Below are 21,458 nucleotides of genomic sequence, written 5' to 3' on the forward strand. Positions count from 1 at the left end.
TAGAACTTATTGGAGCTAAGCTGAACTGAACCGAATATTTTATGAGAGAAGGAAATTAAGATAAGAATTGAACTGAACTTATTGAGCTGAATTAAACTGGATTGAAAATAAGCTGAAAAGAACAGGCCTTAAATTTTAACTTAGTTTAGAATAGCTCCAATCAATTCAATTCCTAATTTTCCTCTCTCATAAACAATTCATTTCAGCTCTCTTCAATTCTGTTCCGTTTAGCTCCAATCAATTCATTTCATTTTAGCTCAGTAAATCGGAACATACCCTTACTTTTTAATATTTTTTCCGTCTCTAAAAGAAAGAGTTTTTTAGCCAAATTTTAATCCTAAAAAAATCATCCCATTTGCATTTAAATATCTTCTCTCTCTGTCTCTCTCTCTCTCTCTCAAATGTACTTTTATTAGCTTTACAATACACTTATACTTCTAAATTACTTTTCCGTATTAATTTTAAAAACCGAGCATAATTCGAACATCATCTAGTTATTTATCTTTGTTCACATCTCTGGCCTTCCCTTGCTTACCCACCCTTGAACCCTTGTCCTCGTGCAACCTCAAGCAAATGATTGATGCCAACGTGGACCTTGGCCTCCCCCTTGATTAGATTATATGTTTTTATTATTATGTTAGTTCAACTTAGGTCAGTTGATTTAGTTGGTAATGAGATTTATTCTCCATCCCAAGTTCGAAACCTACTCCCTACATTTTCATTACTACCTTCGTTACATATTATGTGCAACGATTAAACATTTTTCCTCTCTACTTTATGTCAAATCGTTGTAAATAATATGTAACGGAGGTAGTATTTATTTTACTTTGCGCTTTTTGACTTTATTTTTTATTTTATTTTGCAATACTTGTACCAATTATACTATTTCTTTTATAAAGGTTATACTACTACTCTAAGCATTAAATTTTCATTTTCATCTAATTTCATCACGTAGATGTTTTTTTGTTTATTTTTTTTATAATACTATATATATTAAGTTTGGCCCCCTAAATAAACAATTTATGGTTTCGCCCAACGTGACTAGAGTTGTCAAAAGTTGATCCGACCCGAAATATCGACTCAAACCCGATTATAAACCGACTCATCTTAACCCGAAAAAATGGTGACCCAAACCTGACCTGAAACCAACCCTACACCCGATTTGACCTGAGTATGTGAGACCCGAACCCGAAACTGACCTGGAGATGACCCGACCCGAATGTAACCCGTAAATTATTGAACTGAACAGAACCCGACATGAACCGAAATTGACCCAAACCCGTTTTAACTCGTCAAAACCCGAATTTAACTCGACTTGTTACTAACCCGACCTGAATTCAACCCGACCCGTTCCTAACCCGACCTGTTACAAACCCGACCCAAAATTAACTCAACTTGTTATTGACCTGACCCAAATTCAACTCGACTTGTTATTGACCGGACCCGAATTTTACCAGACATATTACTAACCCAACCCAAAAATTCAACCCGATCTGTTACTAACCCGACTCAAAATCAACACGACTTGTTATTGACCCGACCTAAATTCAACCCAAATTGATCCTGATCCGATTTCAAATCAACTTAAATGCAATTTAAACCACCTTATTATTGTTGATCAAAGCATTTTGTCTAGGGAGACCAAGTCGGTCCAAGCCAGCAAAAGAAAGGAGCATCATCCTCAAATTTAAGAATTAAATATAGTATATATTTGTCGTATGGTCAAAGGAGATAATTATCTTCCTAAATTATAAAATATAGTTCCCTAGTATATTGCCATATATATTATAGTCAAAGGAAATAATTAGCTTGATAAAAATGATAATTATCTATTTATAGTTAGTTGAACCTGAATATGACCTGACTTGGAAATGACCCGACCTGATTGTATGCAAATTATTGACTTGAACATAACCCGACTTGACTCCGAGAATGACCCGACCTGGAAACGACCCAACCTGATTTTAACCTGCAAATTATTGACTTGAACCGAATTCGACTTGAACCCGAGAATGACCCGACTTGAAAACGACCCAACTTGATTATAACCCGCAAATTACTGACTTAAACCGAACTCGACTCAAACCTGAGAATGACCCGACCTGATTCTAACCCGCAAATTATTGACTTGAACCGAACCTGACTCAAACCCGAGAATCACCCTAACCCGTGAAAACCCCAATTAAACCCGACATATTGTTCACCCGACCCGAATGTAACTCGGCCTGTTATTAACCCGACCCAAACCCGATAACAACTATGACCCGACGTGACCCAACTCAAGCATGACCCAACCCAAACCCGACCCGCATAGGTTATGGAATTAATCCGAATTGACCCGATCCACCCTTACCGACCCCAACCCGACCCGATTAGCCTTCAATTTTGGAATTTTTGGACTTTTTTCACCCGAAAAAAAAATTGCCGAAATGTTTACCATGATCCCTAATACCCTGTGGGAGTCCAATTGGCTGGGTGGAACCATTCAATTTGCCTTTCAACGACCAATTGACCGGTTTATAACTTGCACCGATTTCATTAACTCAAGCTTACCACGAACATTTATGACAGCATAAAATGATCATATATGGATCCAAACGGCATTATATGACCCCGAGATGTATCCCCTAAAATCTAAATGCTTTTTCACACCGGGCCCTGAAACATTTGAAATTTTGTCAAAAATCGTGGATATTAGCCTTCAATTATGGAATATTTTTTTACTTTTTTCGCCGGATATAAAAATTGCCGAAATGTTTGACATGGTCCCAAATACCCTCTGGGAGTCCAATTGGGTGGGTGGAACCATCCAATTTGCCTTTAAACGGCCAATTTACCGGTTTACGACTTGCGGCGGTTTCATTAACTCAAGCCTACCACAAACATTTATGAAGACATATAATGATCATATATGGTTCCAAACGACATTATATGACCCTGAGAGGTATCTCCTAAAATCTAAATCTTTTTCGACACCTGACCCCGAAACCTCTAAAATTTCTCAAAAAACGTGGATAATAGCCTTCAATTTTTGATTTTTTTTCCTTTTTTCCGTCCGGAAATAAAAATATCCGAAATGTTTACTATGGTCCCTAATACCCTCCGAGAGTCCCAATTGGGTGGGTGGAACCATACAGTTTACCTTTAAACGGCCAATTTATTGATTTACAACTTGCACCAATTTCATTAACTCAAGCCTACCACGAACATTTATGACAACATATAATGATCATTTATGGTTCCAAACGGCATTATACACTAGTAGAATAAATGTAATGGGAAGCCCCAAATGGCAAGCGGTTTTGCAATTCCGCTTGCAATATTGTAAATGGCAAGCGGTTTAGGGTGAACCGCTTGCCAAATTGTAAATGGCAAGCGGTTTAGGGTGAACCGCTTGCCAAATTGTAAATGGCAAGCGGTTTGGAACATGAATCGCTTGCCATTTGTTTAAAAAACCCTAAAATCTCACGCTCTCTCTCCTCCTCCTCTATATTTCTCACGCTCTCTCTCCTCCTCCCTTCCATTTTCATGCCCTCACTCTCTCCAGCTCTCCTCCTCCTCCATCTCCTTCTCTTTCTTCTCTCATCTCCGTTCTCCATCTCCATGAGGTTTAATTTCATCGCTTCTCAGTCCGGTGGTGGTGCGACCATCGAAAAATTCGACCCACGACCATATTTTCGAGCAAATTCGAGTTTAGACCATAATTTTCGAGTTTTTTAGGTCAAATTCGACCATAAAACTCTAGATCTAGAGTTTTCTTGGTCGAATTTGACCCTTAAAACCCAAATTTCAAGCCAATTTCGAGGTTATGCGGTGGAATTCATGGTTTTTTTTAAAGTTTTTTTATTTTATTTTATGTTGATGTGTGGTTGAATTGATTTGTTTCAGGCCAATCTGGTGTTGGTGGGGGTTTTGGTGGGGGTCGTGGTGGGCGAAGTGGGTTGGGATCTGGTGTTGGTGGGGGTTTTGGTGGGGGTCTTGGTGGGCGAATGGGCTGGGATCTGATGGATGGTGGGGGTCGTTTTAGGCGAAAATGGCTGGGATTTGGTGGATGGTGGTGGTGCGCGTGCGTGGACGATATTGGTGGTGGTGCATGTGGACGGTGGTGGTGGTGGAGCAAGTGAACAAGAGCTGTTGTTGTTGTTTTTTTTTTTTTTTAATCAAGCTGTTGTATTATTTTTATTACTTGTATTAATAATTTTTTTTTATGAAATGTAATACTTACAAGTTACAACAATCAATTAATTTATCTAAATATTATTGGTTTTACATATAGTTTGTTCGTGTATCAATTTTAGTGAAAAACACCAAAAAAAAAAAAAAAAAAAAAAAAAAAAATTATTTTTTATAGCCATAATGGGCAGCGGTTTGGCACCAAAACCGCTGCCCATTCACTACAAATGGCAAGCGGTTCTGAACCGCTTGCCATGTAAAAGGCTAATGGCAAGCTCCCTAAAAGCATGCGGTTCAGAACCGCTTCCCATTAGGGGGTTTGAACCGCTTGCCATTACATATTTTCTACTAGTGATATGAGCCCGAGATATATCCTCTAAAATCTCTTTTTTTTCGACATCGGGCCCCGAAACCTTCGAAATTTCTAAAAAAACATGGATATTAGCCTTCAATTTTTGAATTTTTTTCGCCCGTAAATAAAAATTGCCGAAATGTTTATCATGGTCCATAATACCCTCTTGGATTTCAATTGGGTAGGTAGAACTATCCAATTTGCCTTTGAACGACCAATTTACCGATTTACAACTTGCACCGATTTCATTAATTCAAGTCTACTACGAACATTTATGACAACATATAATGATCATATATGGTTCCAAACGACATTATATGATCCCGAGATGTATCCCCTAAAATCCCGAGTTGTATCACCTAAAATCTCAAAACTTTTCGACACCGGGCCCTGAAACCTAAAAAATTTCTCAAAACGCGTGGATATTAGCCTTCAATTTTGGAATTTTTTAACTTTTTTTCGTCTGAAAATTAAAATTTCCGAAATGTTTATCATAATCCCTAACACCTTTCGGTAGCCAATTGGGTAGGTGGAATCACCAATTTGCCTCAAAACGGCCTATTTACCAGTTTACAACTTGCACCGATTTCATTAACTCAAGCCTACCACGATCATTTATGACAACATATAATGATCATGTATGGTTCCAAACGGCATTATATGACCCCAAGATGTATCCCCCTAAAATCTCAAAAAATTTTGACATCGGGCCTCTAAACTTCAAAAAATTCTCAAAAAGTATGGATATTAGCCTTAAATTTTGGAATTTTTTGACTATTTTTTTCGCCCGTAAATAAAAATTGCCGAAATGTTTACCATCTACCCTAATACCCTTCGAGAGTCCAATTAGGAGGGTGGAACCATCAATTTGCATTTAAATGGTTAATTTACCAGTTTATAACTTGCACCGATTTCATTAACTTAAGCCTACCACGAACGTTTATGACAACATATAATAATCATTTATGGTTTAAAACAGTATTATATGACCCCGAGATGTATCCCCTAAAACCTCAAAGCTTTTCGACAATGCGCTCCGAAACCTCAAAAATTTCTCAAAAAACGTGGATATTAGCCTTCAATTTTGGAATTTTTTGTCTTATTTTCGCCCAAAAATAAAAATTGCCGAAATTTTTACCATGGTTCCTAATAACCTCCAATAGTCCAATTAGGCGGGTGGAACCATCCAATTTGCATTTAAACGGCCAACTTACTGGTTTACAACTTGCACTTATTTCATTAACTCAAGCCTGCCACGAACATTTATGCAACAAATAATGGTCATTTATAGTTTCAAACATCATTATATGACCCCGAGATGTATCTTATAAAATCTCATTTCTTTTCGACACCTAGCTCCAAAACCTTTGAAATTTCTCAAAAAGATTAGCCTTCAATTTAGGATTTTTTTGACTTTTTTTCGCCCAGAAATAAAAATTGTCTAAATGTTTACCATGGTCCCTAATACCCTCTAGGGGTCCAATTAGGTGGGTGGAACCATCCAATTTGCCTTTAAATGTTCAATTTTACCGGTTTACAACTTGCACCGATTTCATTAACTCAAGCCTATAACGAACATTTATGACAACAAATAATGATTACATATAGTTCCAAACGACATTATATGACCCCGAGATGTATTCCATAGAATTTCGAGACTTTTAGACACCGGGCCCCAAAACCTCCAAAATTTCAAAAAACGTGTGGATATTAGCCTACAATTTTGGAATTTTTTTGACTTTTTTCGCCCAGAAATAAAAATTGCCGAAATGTTTACCATGGTCCCTAATATCCTCCAGGAGTCCAATTATGTGGGTGGAACCATCCAATTTGTCATTAAAGGGCCTATTTACCAATTTACAACTTGCACCGATATATAGATTTTATTAACTCAAGCTTACCACGAACATTTATGACTTTAATTTTGGAATTTTTTGACTTTTTTTTTGCCTGGAAATTAAAATTGCCAAAATGTTTACCATGGTCCCTAATACCCTTCGGGAGGCCAATTGGATGGGTGGAACCATCCAATTTGCCTTTAAACGGCCAATTTACCGATTTACAACTTGCACCTATTTCATTAATTCAAGCCTACCACAAACATTTATGACAACATATAATGATCATATACGGTTCCAAACGGCATAATATGACGCCGAGATGTATCCCCTGATTCTTAAGCCTTTTTGACACCGATCCCCGAAACCTCCAAAATTACTCAAAAAGCTTGGATATATTAGCCTTCAATTTTGAAATTTTTTTTTCACCCATAAATAAAAAATTTCCGAAATGTTTACCATGGTCCCTAATACCCTCCGAGCGTCCAATTGGGTGGGTGGAACTATCCAATTTGCCTTTAAACGGTCAATTTACCAGTTTATAACTTGCACTAATATTCATTAAATCAAGCCTACCACGAACATTTATGACAACATATAATGATCATATATGGTTCCAAACGGCATTATATGACCCCAAGATGTATTCCCTAGAATTTCAATACTTTTCGACACCGGGCCCCGAAACCTCCAAAATTTAGCAAAATGTGTGGATATTAGACTTCAACTTTTGAATTTTTTGACTTTTATTTTCCCGAAATTAAAATTGTCGTAAAGTTTACAATTTTCTTTAATACCCTTCGGGAGTACACCTGGCTGGGAACCATCCAATTTGCTTTTAAATAGCCGATATACCGGTTTACAACTTGCACCGATTTCATTAACTCAAGCCTACCACATACATTTATGACAAACAAAATGATCATATATGGTTCCAAACGACATTATATGACCCCAAAATGTATTTCCTAAAATTTCAAGACTTTTCGACATCGGGCTCCGAAACCTCCAAAATTTCTCAAAAAGCGTGGATATTAACCTTCAATTTTCGATTTTTTTTAACTTTTTTTCGCCCGGAAATAAATTTTTTTGAAATGTTTACCATGGTCACTAATACCACTCGAGAGTTTGCCTTTAAACGGCCAATTTACCGATTTTTAACTTGCACCGATTTCATTAACTCAAACATACCACGAACATTTATGACAACATATAATGATCCTATAAGGTTCCAAACGGCATTACATGACCTCGAGATGTATTCTCTATAATCTCAAGGTTTTTTGACACCGTACCAACATCAAAAATTTCTAGAAAAATGTGGATATAATTAAGTCGTCAATTTTGGATTTTTTTTTTACTTTTTTTCGTCCGAAAATAAAAATCGCCGAAATTTTTCTCATGGTCCCTAATACCCTTCGGGTGTCCAATTGGGTGGGTGTATCCATCCAATTTGCTTTTAAACGGCCAATTTATCAGTTTACAACTTGCACCGATTTCATTAAATCATGCCTACCACGAACATTTATGACAACATATAATGATCATAAATGGTTCCAAACAGCATTATATGACTCCGAGATGTATCTTCTAAAATTTTAAGGCTTTTCGTCACCGGGCCTTGAAACCTCCAAAATAGGATCTTATTTTCTTCTATAAGTATTTCGAACTTTGAAATACCTTGATTTTCATAATAAGAAGTTGGCTATTTAAGTGCAAGTGAATTTCATCACTTGTTATGTCCTTTCCATTCACTCAGATCTTTCCCATTTCATTCATTTGATTTTGTTCCGATCCTTCTTTTCTTCCGAAAAAAAGGGAAGGAGAAGGATCTTCTTCGGTGATCCCTCTTCCTCATGTTTAGTTTCCTTTATTCGGAAGTTTTTTCAGTTTAGTAACCCTCACACTGTGGAAGCGTTAGGCGTTAGGTCAGGGGTTACTTATTCAGAGGTTACTCGTTTGTTCAAGGATTTCTTATTCAGGGGTTACATATCCTTTTGACTAGGGTTAAATTACATATAAGAGGTTACTCTCACACTGAAAATGCACTAATCAACTAGGTAAGTAACCCCTATAAGTAACCTCTTAGTAAGTAACCCCTACATATAATCCCTGAATAAGGGCCTGTTCACTTCAGCTTCAGTTCAGTTCAGTTCAGCTTTTAATTTTCTTCTCCCATAAAATATTCATTTCATCTCTATTCAGTTCAGTTCAGTTCAGCTCCAAACAGTTCAGTTTGGTTATATTCAATTTATCTCACTTCAATAAATATGAATAGATCCTAAGTAATACATATAAGCAATCCCTCCATATGGTGTGAGGTGTGACTAGCTACACAAATGTTGAACCTAAAATTATAAGTTATCCAATCCAATACCAATCGATAGGGGGAATCTTGAGTTCTTGACTAGCATTAGAAAGTAAATCTCATCAGCTTAAGGATATGTACTGAAATCCTTATCCATATTCCATATCATCACATGGTTAGTTGCCATGTCATATCATACGCTAAATCGTCAATAAAAAGGTGAGGATAATGTTGCCTTTTTAATAATCTAGTACTTCGTATTACTTTGATTAGGTTAAGCTAACCAAAATACCAAGTTACAAGACTTTTAACGTTGACAAAGTATTTTTTTAAGGTTAATTATTGAAATAACCATACTAAATCTCATTTTTTTTTTCTAAAAAGAAGTTTACGTACTAATGCCCCAAATTATGACTAAACGAACACCAACACCTTCTATCTATTATCAATCCTACTGGCGTGTTATCTACTCCAATTTAGAAGTAAAAAAAAAAAAAAAAAAAAAAATAGGCTCCTTCAATAATGCAATGCTATGCAATTGCTCCAAATTTTGTCTATACATAGTTTGATTGAATCTAGTGGTTTCCCATCCCCCATCGCACTCAAGCCAGTTATTTCGACGCGATCAATTATTTAAAAGGGCACCTAATAATTAATTACGGAGTACTCAATTAATTTAAATATTGACTTTTAGTTAAGTTGGTTTTTTTAACATATTGTTACTTACATTGAAAATTATACGAAGTTCTTAAAATATACAGAGTAATATAGCATTCATTTATACAGATTTATTTATGAGATCAACATAAGCTAGCTCATTCTAGTTATCGCCCCATTAATTATTTAACAATTATGGAGTATTGGAGTTTTAGCTTTGTTTTAAGAAAACATCACATAGAATTCTCTTTAACTTCTCTAGCCAAATTGTTAGAGCATAAGAATCAAATTTAAACCTCTTTTCCTTGTGAAGTGAGAATCAAATTTCAATCTTATATTCTCAAAAAAATATCTATAGTCAAACCAAAAGTTCTTCATTTTTTTCGAATTTTGCTCAATTTACATTGTATGTATGGACCATCATTGTCCTAGTAGTCTAATAAAACCAAACTAAAGGTCACACGTTTTGATCTAAATCACCAAACAAATGGCACCACATTGTAATATTCCATCAAATTGAATTTCGGGGAACTTTTCCTATTGAAAAGTATCATCACACCTTTTATAGAATATCCCAAATATTTAAAACTCTTTTGAGAACCTTCTGATTTTTTATTTTCCCTTTTTTCCCTATCCCTTTCTTCTACCTCCTTCATATTCAATAATTGCACTATTTAAGTATTTATACTTTTACATTTTTTTTTTTGGCATATACTTTTACATTAATTAAATTCCGAAGAAATTATTAGGGATCTTAATCTTAATAGAAGTATATATACTTTCAAACTAACAACCTTTTCTATTCAAAAAAAAAAAAAAACTAACAACCTTTTATAATTTATCATCAGAAAACAATTAAAGACATACTTTATCAGTTTTTAAATAGTTGCAAGCTTGCAACACTACTGTTTTTTGCAATATTTTACAAAAAGGGGTCTTATATAATTTAACACACTTAAATAAAATGATATTTATAGGACTATAAAGAGTATAATGAAGTGAGTGACAAGCTTTAAATGAACGTAAAGTCCAACTTCCACAAATTAGAAATACAAAATCAAAACAATAAAATAAAGTATTGCATGTAATGTGACATTTTTAATTACTATCTCTGGTTCAAATTAGTTGTAACTTTGGAATATTTTATATCTCACAAATAATACCCCAAAGTTGCGAGTAATTTGGACCGGAGGTAGTAAGAAAAATGTTGTAAGTATAATTTAAGTCATGCGTTAACATGTGTTAACTTATAAATGGTGCAAGTGATGAAAAATAACTAAAGACATACAATTATTTTTAATCGAAAAATAGAAAAAACCTTTTAATAATTGTATATTTGTATGTCACTTGTTTGTCTGTTTCTTTAAAGCCACTTGTTTATTGCCTCTATAAAATGTCCTCTCTATTCTTTCCCAACCCCCAATCATAAACTAGTCCAAACAAATAATATAGAGAAGAAAAAAAAAGCTAAAATAATAAAAAGATTTTTTATTGAGTGAAATTTTAGTGAAAGAAAAAAAAATGGCAGGAGAAATGCTAGGAGCATGGGTGGATGAGCTAACAAAATTGAGAGAAAGAGCTAAAAATCCAAACAAGGCAGGAAATAAGGTTGCAAAAAAAGAGCAGAAAGAATTATCCAAGAAATTAGAGCAAGATTCTTCTACAAATTTTTCATTTCAGGAGACATCTACTCTCTCTGAATCTACTATGTGTTTGCTTCTTGATCGCTTTGTGCCATGTTAGTTGATGATCATTAATCAGGATTATTTAAGTAAGATTAGTTGGTAATTAGTATCAACTAATTAATTGTGCTTATTTATGTTGTTGCAGTATATGAATTGTATAAAGAAGGATCCTTAAATTAGCTTGTTGGTTTATGTAAGATTTGTTTTAGATTGGTAAATATTATTGTATGTAATTTGCATTTTTGTTACGAGTGTGATTGTTTCAAGAATTGCTTTACATTTTGCTTACAATATATGGTTGTGCAATTAGAGGTGGGATTATGGTTCAGTTTCAATTTAGGTCAATTCAGTTTGAGTCGTATTTAAGTAATGAATCATTTAATTTGGTTTTGGGTTAAATCGGTTTATAACGGGTTAAACTACTGTAATAGATAGATCAATCATCATTGGATCCGTCTTAAAATATTAAAGTAATTGAAAACAATGTCATATCTCAAAATCTAGCTAATAGTTATTATGTAATTGTGTTTTGGCTTTGATAATTTTCCCCCTTTCCCAATATGCTCTAAAAAAATCAAGCTAATTTGTTAGAAATTGTAGGTCTACACCTTTTGTGAAACTCATGAGAGCTTTTGGAGCATCATTTTCCTAGCAAACTTGTCTAATTAAATTGAGTAATGATCCATAGATAAATGCTAGCAAGATTTATTACTCCCAAGTCTCCTCAACTATTGCAATTTACAATCATTCAAGATTTTTTTTAAGATAAGGAGAATGACCCTAATACCTTAACTCTCACGTTTTTTTTAGACTAATATTTGCTGATCAGCCAATTAGGCAATGAGGGGGAGGGTAAGGAATCCCCACCTTCCCCTAACCTTAACTCCTCAAGGTTGAAAGGTGCAACCTTTCCCATTAGACCAAGTTTAGCTTAGTTACAATCATTCTAGATGTATCACATTTGTTTAATGAGGTATATTTGAACTAGATCTAATTACCACTTCCTCGTTTCTCGTAACTCGCAAGTTACAGCACATTGCTTTCACACATTTTAAAAAGGATATAGTATTAGTATAGGTAAATGAAGTAAATTAATTAAATACGTAGTGAAGAAAGTGTCAAATTCTTTCCTTTTCCCGCTTTTGATTAATTTTTTCTAATCTCTTCCTAAATGATGTATCCAAAAATAGTGTTGTATTTCCTTTAAAAAAATAAAGAAAGAAAAATGTTGTGTTGTAATTTAATTAAAAAAGTGGAGTACTCGTATTAAGTATGGCTTAGCAAATAATTTCAAGCCTTTTGTGGTATTTGACACGTGTTATCGGGCTTGGGCTCACCTTGTCAATCCACAATATCATAAGGCCTAATTGGAAGTATTGGACCGAAACATATCAACTTTTGATACAGTTGTGGACTTGTGGCTCAATCCTCTACTCTGTATGTAGTAGGAACTGATTGAACAATTAGTCTAAGGTGCACCCTTGTGCACCTTAAATAGGTGTAACAACGTAGGCCAAAAGCCTAATTACACACAATCCAATTAAAAAAGCCCTAAAACTAAAAAACACGGAAAGTGCAATACACCCACCCATACCCAATACATCCACCCACACCCAATAAATATAACGTCATTTCCAAACTCAAAAATCTTCTTCTTCTATATGATTTTCTCTCTCCTCCTTTTCACTTTCTCTCTCCTCTATTTCATTCTTTCACTAAAAAAAATGCAACAACTTCAATGGGCATTAGGAAAGAGATGCAAAATCAAGAGGATCCTCCCCAAAAAGGCAATTTTATATAAATTTCACTTAATTTTGTTTGAATTATATGATTATCACTTAATTTTGTTTGAATATTGTTCGAAATTTATTATTAGAATTGTCAAAAAAATTAGTGAAATCAAACGGATATTTTATGTTCACATTTCGAAATGCATATGTTTATATTTTGAATTCTTATATTTTGAATCCGTTTGTAAACTTTCTGAAATGCTTATATTCACTTTCTAAATTTATATGTTCATATTTTTTTATGTATGTGTTCACCTTCTGAAATGCTTAATTATGTACATACGCATTCAAAAATGAACCAATGCATATGCTCATATTTTGAATTCATATGTTCATATTTTTAATACTTATGAATTATGATGCATATGTTTCATAATCATATTATTTTTATTTCTTCAATTTTTTATGTTCATAATAAAATGCCTTAAATTCATAATAATATTTTATATGTTCATAATGTAAATATTCACAGTAAATATTTGTTGTTTTAAATAAGTCTATTTATGCATATCTTCTCTCTCTTAAATGCATATGATCATATTTTTTAAGCATATGTTCACCTTTTAATTTGTTATATTCACTTTAAGGAAACCAATGCTTACGTTCATATTTTGAATTGTTATGTTTACTTTCTGAAATGCATATGTTCATATGTTTTATGTTTATGTTCACTTTCTGAAAAGCTAATGTTCACATTTAAGGGAACCTATGCATATGTTCATATTTTGCATGATTATGTTCATTGATAAAAAAAAAAATGCAGAAAATCAAATGAAATTCATACACAAATGAAATTGATCGAAGCCAAAAAAAAAAAAAAATCAATTCATATGATTTCAAAAAATCAAATAAACAACCAATTCCATATTGTAAGTAACATATTCAATCGTTAAATCGAAAAAACGAGAAAAATAGGAAAAAAAAAGGAAAAAGGAATTAAAGAAGGAAGGAGAAAAAATAGAGTATAATTTGTGAATTCAAAGATTCATATATACCTTAATCAATCAAAATTAAAGCACAAAATCGAAATTCAAACAAAATTTCATACTTAATAACTACTTTCATGTTGTAAGAAACAAATTCAATAAAAAAAGTGTAAAAGGGGGGAAAATTAAAAAAACAGAGGAGAGAGAAAATAAAAAATGAAGGAGAAAAATAAAGGAGAAGAAACCTAATGTTCACTTTATGAAAAGCTAATGTTCATATTGTGTTGTTGTTACACCTATTTCTAGGTGCATGAGTGTGCACCTAAGAATATGTGCTGATTGAACTCTATGGGCTTTTGGTTTGCAAATTGTTATGGGTTGGAATCAGGTTTCGAACTTATTCTTAATACAATATGTTTTTTTTTTTTATTATAAAATTAAAGTTTCATTCTTTTATTTGATACTTAAAAAGCTAAAAGTATTACTATGAGCCAAACTCATCTCCCCCTGCTAGATATCTAAATTCCATATCATAGGGGTTTGAGGTATGAATTTCAATCTATTTCAGTATTTATTCATTACAAAATAACATCTTTAGTTTTTCTAGAATTTCATCTATACCAATTGTATTTCTTATTAGAGTAATGAATCAAATAACCATTATTCTATAAAGCCCCATATATTGTCACTTATGGCATACACTTGCCTTTACTTGAATCTCACTTTGTTGTTCCACAAACATACCTATAAATCTATAATGCTTGGTTGAGTATCTTTCTTAGTACCAAGAACAAAGTAGACACTTGATGAAATACTTATTCAAATTCACAATTCCATACCCATCCATAAAACAATAATCACTGTTTCAAAAAAAAAAAAAAAAAAAAAAAAAAACAATAATCACTATGTATAGGCATATACTATGAGACGTCGAAAAAAATTGTCACAACTCTTACAAAATTCGCTAAATTTCTACTTCCTCCAATTTCTGTAATGAAGTGATGCTATAAGAAATACAAATGAGAGTTAAGAAAACTGTTATATTTGTTTACAAATGAAAGAAAAAATTATTTTCCTAAAACGCTATAGTATATTGGATATCAAAAAATTATACAATCACCTCTCCAAAGGTCAATTACAACACAGTACAGTCTTTCCGTTCATATACCTATCTCTATGTTCAATTCTCGATGCTCAAGAAACGCACACTAAAGCTTGTGATTGTACATATACAATTATACATATATGTACATAAACATCAGACAAAAGAATGTTACTATATGAGGATAAACCTACATTTGGTGTTCACCTTCAGCAAAGTTTGAATAAGAGCTGTTTTCAATACTCTCTGACGAAATATCATGTATGCTACTGAAGTTCAACTTATCATCCTCCCATCTAAGAATCTCTCTCGCATATTTCAGAGCATTATCAACAGTATCAGGCTCCAGAGCAGTAACTGGACAAACATACAACTTTCTTCCGGTTAATGACTTGAATAGCCTCTTGAATTGCGCCCCAATGTAGTGGCATGCGCGTTGAGCCAGAGGTGCTACGTTGTTACCACTGCGCCTGGTGCTCTGGTGACGGCTGAACACCGGATTGAAGTCCTGAAACCACTCGCATTGTGTGAGGGGTACTTGCTCGATCTTTTCCTCCAAGAGATCAAACTTGTTGAGGATCAACAGGAAATTCATATCCTTGTATGTTGGGTGACTAATGATGCTCTCAAAGAGTCTCTTGCTCAGCAACATCTTGTTTGTAAGTTTTCCACTCCTGTCGACCTCATATTCATCGTAATCTATCAGGGACACACAAAATAGGACGATGTTAACATCTTCAAACATCTCCAACCACTTGCAGTTCTCCCCTAGGCTTTTTGCGGGCACTCTAATTAGTTCGTATCTGCAATGCAATACATTAATAAACAAGAGTAAGAACATATGATTCTTGAATTCGACAGCATTTTACAGAATTAGACCAAGGGGAGGGATTATTGATCAAGGGGCATACTGATTGAGCTCTTAAGTAAACAATAGCAACTCAGAAATAAGCATATGAGAAAGCAAACACATGCCATATGAGAAAGCAAACACGAGCAAAATTGAGCTGCAACTGGCAAATACATGGGAAACAAAAAAAAACAAAAAGAGGCAAACATGCCACTCTGCTTCAAACACCACCTTTGCCAATGAACCTGCTTATGCCATAACTAATCTTTTTAACCTTCCAAAACTTCATAACAGGCTCCAAATCCAACAGGGAAAGATTAAAAAAGAAAGGTTATAAACAATGGAGCAAATGTCCTATCTTGCCTCTGAAAGTTCTATCGTTCTATACCATGGCGATCCAATATGACGACATGCATTCTTGTTATTATTCCTGAACATACCATCAGTTATATCGCTTGAATTACCACATCTCTAATACTCTATTCTCGACTACTCTACTCATGCACAACCATCTTGACTGTATTTTAAGGGTGATTATTAATGAGAGTATATTCCTCCAAGTTTACCAATATAGTGTTGATAGGAGAGGAATAAGGCCATGATAGCTTTTTCCCCTCTGATTATTGTCTCTCAGGCAATTAGCCTCTATTGAGTACTACAAGCAAATTTAAATAAAAGCCTCACAGTAATTTATTCCTGACATAGTTGAACAGATATTGTAGCTTATGACTTATGAGTAAACAGTACCATAAGATTTGCCAATTACAATCTAGTAGACATAAACATGATTAAGTGTTCAAGTAAATTCTCAAGACCATAGAGCAAAAGTGAGAAAAGTAATTGAGATATAACTGATACTAAAACAGGAGAAGATGGTAATCATTCTACATTCACAGTCCTTTCAACATTTGCTCAGATAAAAGAATTACCGTGTAATAAGGTCAGCTGGTTGGCCAGCTGGATCCTCGCAGCCATTATCTGGTGGCTGAGGGAAGGAGAATTCCATAGAAGTGAGACCATTGGATGACGTTATGCCCTCTGCGTATATGATGTCAGTATCAGAGGGCTCATAATCCTTTTGGGCAATCTCGACTGCCTGAAAAGGTTAAGTTTACAACAAACACATATCAATCACCCAATCATGATACTATAGCCTACATACTAAGTAAATTAGTAATACATAATACATTCCGATTGTCAAAGCAGAAGGCTAAATCCATTTTAATTAGGGGCACAGATATTGCTTATTCTACGTATAAGATATTTCTAAAAACCTTTGAAATATATTACAATGAATGAGTAGTAGACTGAGAAAAAAAATTATATTCCAGCAAGGCAGGAACTGTAAGATAGGGTCACAACCAAAGGCATGATTTCCAAATTTAACACTGGGCGGTAGGATAATGTTTAATAGATGAATTTTAACAGGTTTTCAGTTTTGATTGATGCAATGGTATTCTCTCTATCATACATATTGTGAAACTCACCTAACAACAACAAAAACTACAAAGAAAAGCAAAAGGTAATATGCAAACAAAATTATTACAATACAAGAAACTTCACTCAAGTTATTAGCATTTAGAGTCATGAAATTACTTCTGTAATGTGTTACACCAAATAATTATTCTCAAAGGAACATAATTAAAGTAATTAATTTGAGCCCTCCAACATTCATAACGCCATTTTAACATTGAAATGATTTTTTTCTCCTTAAAATTATTATTGGATATCAACTTCGTCCTGTACCAGTGGGATAACTTGCAACAGGGAAGAGCAAATATTTCAGAAGGCTGATAAATCCCCGTCAACTAATTATGCATTGCTTATGCTTTAACTTCTTTTCATATTACTGTAAATTTATAAAGGAACTTCATCACAGTTATAATTTGTGGCCATTGCATGCATCAAGTACACCAATAGCAGAACATATAATTAAAAGATCAAAACACCTGCCTAGGAATGTGTAAGAGGACAAGCAGGGGTCTTACCCTATCTAAGAAATAATTAGCAACCCTGGGTAGATCTAATTCATCTCTTCTTCTGTATGTGGCTTGAAAGGCTGCATCATTCCACAACTCTTCAACACATGGGGCATACTCTCGGGTAGATGCTGGGAAAACCAAGTCCAGGTTGTTTGACACCATGACATCGATGAGCCAATCAGAAAACTTCTTCAATTTCAACCCAAAAGTATACTCAGTCGTACATTTTTGTTCACTTATAGAATCTGCAGGCCAAAGTTGAACTCAGAGGAGTCTAACACACATATAGAGAGGTCTTTAACAAATATGAGTACATATTGAAACTTCATCCACTGATTAATAAAAATAAAACTATAAAAGTGCTCAGTATCAATATGCAGGGTAGGGTACTTTAGGGAGTAGAATTATACTTAAGTTGTTACTTGTTAGTGACTTGAAGGAGATGATAGGTAGTTAGGATAGAAGCTCTATAAACAGAAGAAATGAGAGGCAGAAGTGATGTTGAATATTGATGAGAGTTATAATAAGCTTTTATACTGCTAAGTGGGAGAGAATCAAACATCTTGAAAGCTTGAATATCATTTAAATTCTCTGCGATTTCCATAATTTTAATCAATCATCTTTTCTTCCCTTAAATTCTGCGGTTCTGCCATTACTGATGTCTAAGCTAAGTTAATTCTACAAAATTCTTTATGGACAATTTCTTTCTCGGAGTCCTTATAAAAGGCTGATCCCTTTTGGAAGACTCTGCGGAGACTAAACGGCCACTGCCTAAAGGACGATGTCCAGGGGACCCCCCCACCCCACCCCAAGAAAACAAAAAAGGTACATCTCATGCCTATGAACAAAAAAAAAAAATATGCGGGAAAAAATCCACAGTATCGTGAGAGATAATAGGATGCAAGCCATGTGTTACCTGATGGACCAGGATCAGCAGACTGCCTCTTCCTCAGTTCCAACAAACATTCTTCTTCAAATATTTCACGTCCCTCAAGTAGTCTACCAAGATACCCATAAAGATTACTCTGTATCATGGACTTGATTTTTTTACGCTCCTCGTCCAAGAAAGGTACATCATATAGAACCCTAGCCTATTAAGAAAAATATCAATGCACAACAGCCAGTGAGTGACATTTGTTTTCTAAGAGATTAACACGCAGTTGCTACATTTAATCACATCACAAAGTAGTAAATTTTATCAGCTCAGAAAGTTTTATGTGCCCTATCCTTTACTATACAAATAATACAATCTAAACAACTAATAATAAAAACAACTCTAAGAAGAAAAAAGTTCAAGTAGACAGGCACAGGCACATACTAACCTGCTTAAAAATGGCACTTGTTCCGGAACAATTTAGGCCAAATAGAAGCAGTTTACATAACACTCTTTGTTCTAGGTAGTTAGAAAATGCTCCTTCATCAGCATGGTTTAATATTCCTCTAGAGTTTGGCGATTCAGGAGTAGGCAATGACAAGAAAGCACAATAAAGCTTAGTCCTTTTCTGCAAAATAAGCACCTTTTAGTCCAAAGCCAAAGGAAATATATGGACAATTTAAGACTTATAAAATAAGTAAATGGAGGCAATACCCTGGCCCAGATATTTCCTTTTTCCACTTGCATTCCCAGTTCAACTATGGTTCCATCTGCCGACAGCCAAAGATCAAAACACCCTTCACACATAATACCGGAGGACTGCAAACATTTAGTGTAAGATGTTAGATTTGAAAATTAGACAATCATTTGAATCAAAATTCCATCTTTTTTGTTAAGTTTCAAGGAGAACAACCTTCAGCATCAACTGCTCTGCATAAGTAATCTCCCGGCCATTGATCAGCACATTTGTGTTCCCATTGCTAGCTTTTTGCATCATCTGCAGATGTCCAACGGCAAGATCTGGAGTAATAATCTGGCAAGGCTTATCCCCTTCCTGTTTCATCAAGCCACGGCTATAAGATTATATGCTGCTTCAAGTTATACTACAAAGTCAAGTTAACTTTCCTCGCATTTAAAAAGAAACAAAAAAAACTACGTATACCTTTCCCCAGAAACCGGAGACTCTATCATACCAATAGGATCCTGGTTTTAGATTCCTTGGTGGATTGGGGCATCTAAGCAACAACATCAGCTCATTTAAGCATAGTGAGCGACCATTCACCGAAATGCACTTTGGAGATAGCTGGTTGTCAGGACAAGATAGCTCAGCCTCCATAATCTGTCTCACTTCCTCCTTCTTTAACCATCCCCTCAGAAACCGCGAGCTCTTTCCAAGCATCTTCCTTTTTGAGTCATCAATAGGGTAACCGATACAGGTAAGGCATTTTCTGCCTTGTGGCATTGATCCCATTGCTTTTCGAATGCAATGGCAACAATATTTGGCATCACAAACAAGACAAGCTTCTTTCTCAGTAAAACGATTCCCTCTATGACAATGATAACACATACCCTTCTTAGGAGGCTTTTCAGGCACTGGCCTTTCGGCGTCCCACACACTATAACTCTCTTCCGTATACATCGAAGACTCCTCAACAACCACAACATTAGACTCATGATCACCAAAAGTAACACCTCCCTTCTTCTTCCTCCTACACTCAAGACGTTCCCCATCAGAAGCCTCCTCTTCCTCACAAAAAATCCCACCAAAACGCTGAGATGTCGTCGAATCAGGCTCAATTGAGTTATTATTATTCCACCTCTCCGAACCCATACACTCCTCAAAACCCTCAATTTCATTACAATCATCAATTGGTGTTTCCAACATATCTGAACTCTCAGACAATCCATGTGAATGATCCCGGGAACTACCTGAAAACCCTAAAGTACCCGAACTCTCAACCCCATCTTCCAATTCCCCATTTCCCATCAACCCATTATAAGAAACATCATCATTAAACCTATCCTTTGAAGAAATTACCTGAATCTTCGAATTATCAACCCTAGAACCTAATTTAACCTCATTAAAACCCCTAATATTTTTCCTAATAGGTTCAACTACAGGCAATGATAAATTATACAAATTAGCAGGTGAAGCAGCAATCTTAGCAGTTGGAATACTATCAATATCAACAGGTAAAACTTTAAGAATCATACTAGTAGTAATAGGAGAACCTGTATATTCCATAGCAATTGAAATATCAGTATTATAATCAAAAAATTCTGTACCAGACATTGATTTTGAGACTGGCATGATCTTCTTCATAATCCCCGCCATAGCCAAAACCCTTGCTTTTCCTACCAAAATTTCAAATTATCCAATCAAAACCCACAAACAATATCATCAAAGATTCAATCTTTCTTTCTTTTTTTGGTTTAATTCATGGGAATTTGGAAAAGGGTATGAATGAATTGTAAAAAATCGTCTTTGAAATGAATTTATAAAAAATTGATAAGAACTGAATGAATAAAAACACAAATTTAGGAGGTAGAATACAAATTTGGTTGTTTGATTCTGAGTAAGTTCAGTCTAGTTTACATGAAAAAAGGAAGGTGAGAGGGGTTCTTAAATTCAACTACGCGTAAGTTGAAGCTGCTTGGAAGTTGAGGGAGGACTTGAGAGTCAAGAGTGGAGGAGAGAGAAAGCGATTGAATTTGTATTCGGGGCGCTAAATTAATGATTTTTTTTATTTGTCCTCATGACCGGGGGAAAGTCGATACTCTGATAGAGCTGGTTAAAGTTGATCCGATTTAAAATATGTTTGTTTTAGTGGACGTTAAAATGAACTATAAAGTCTATAAGCACAAGTTCAAATATTATCACTAATTTAACTTGGGCATTATTTTATTAACTGTTATTCATG

The 21,458-nt window shown here is 34.6% G+C and overlaps 1 protein-coding gene across 1 annotated transcript; it reads right to left on the reverse strand.

Annotated features, from left to right (window-relative positions):
- Nucleotides 1–14,689: 14,689 nt before the first annotated feature.
- Nucleotides 14,690–21,234, reverse strand: LOC145558802 (extra-large guanine nucleotide-binding protein 1-like). Its single transcript, XM_081620138.1, has 8 exons — nt 19,700–21,234; nt 19,451–19,591; nt 19,252–19,356; nt 18,986–19,165; nt 18,580–18,754; nt 17,670–17,908; nt 16,611–16,777; nt 14,690–15,634 (listed from the first exon to the last, which is right to left on the reverse strand). The coding sequence occupies exons 1-8, from the start codon at nt 20,870–20,872 to the stop codon at nt 15,022–15,024; spliced, it is 2,793 nt and encodes a 930-aa protein (XP_081476264.1). The 5' UTR covers nt 20,873–21,234; the 3' UTR covers nt 14,690–15,021.
- Nucleotides 21,235–21,458: the final 224 nt, after the last annotated feature.

This window comes from Chenopodium album, chromosome 9, assembly GCF_948465745.1.
Source record: "Chenopodium album chromosome 9, dcCheAlbu1.1, whole genome shotgun sequence".
In the NCBI taxonomy this organism is placed as follows: domain Eukaryota; kingdom Viridiplantae; phylum Streptophyta; class Magnoliopsida; order Caryophyllales; family Amaranthaceae; genus Chenopodium; species Chenopodium album.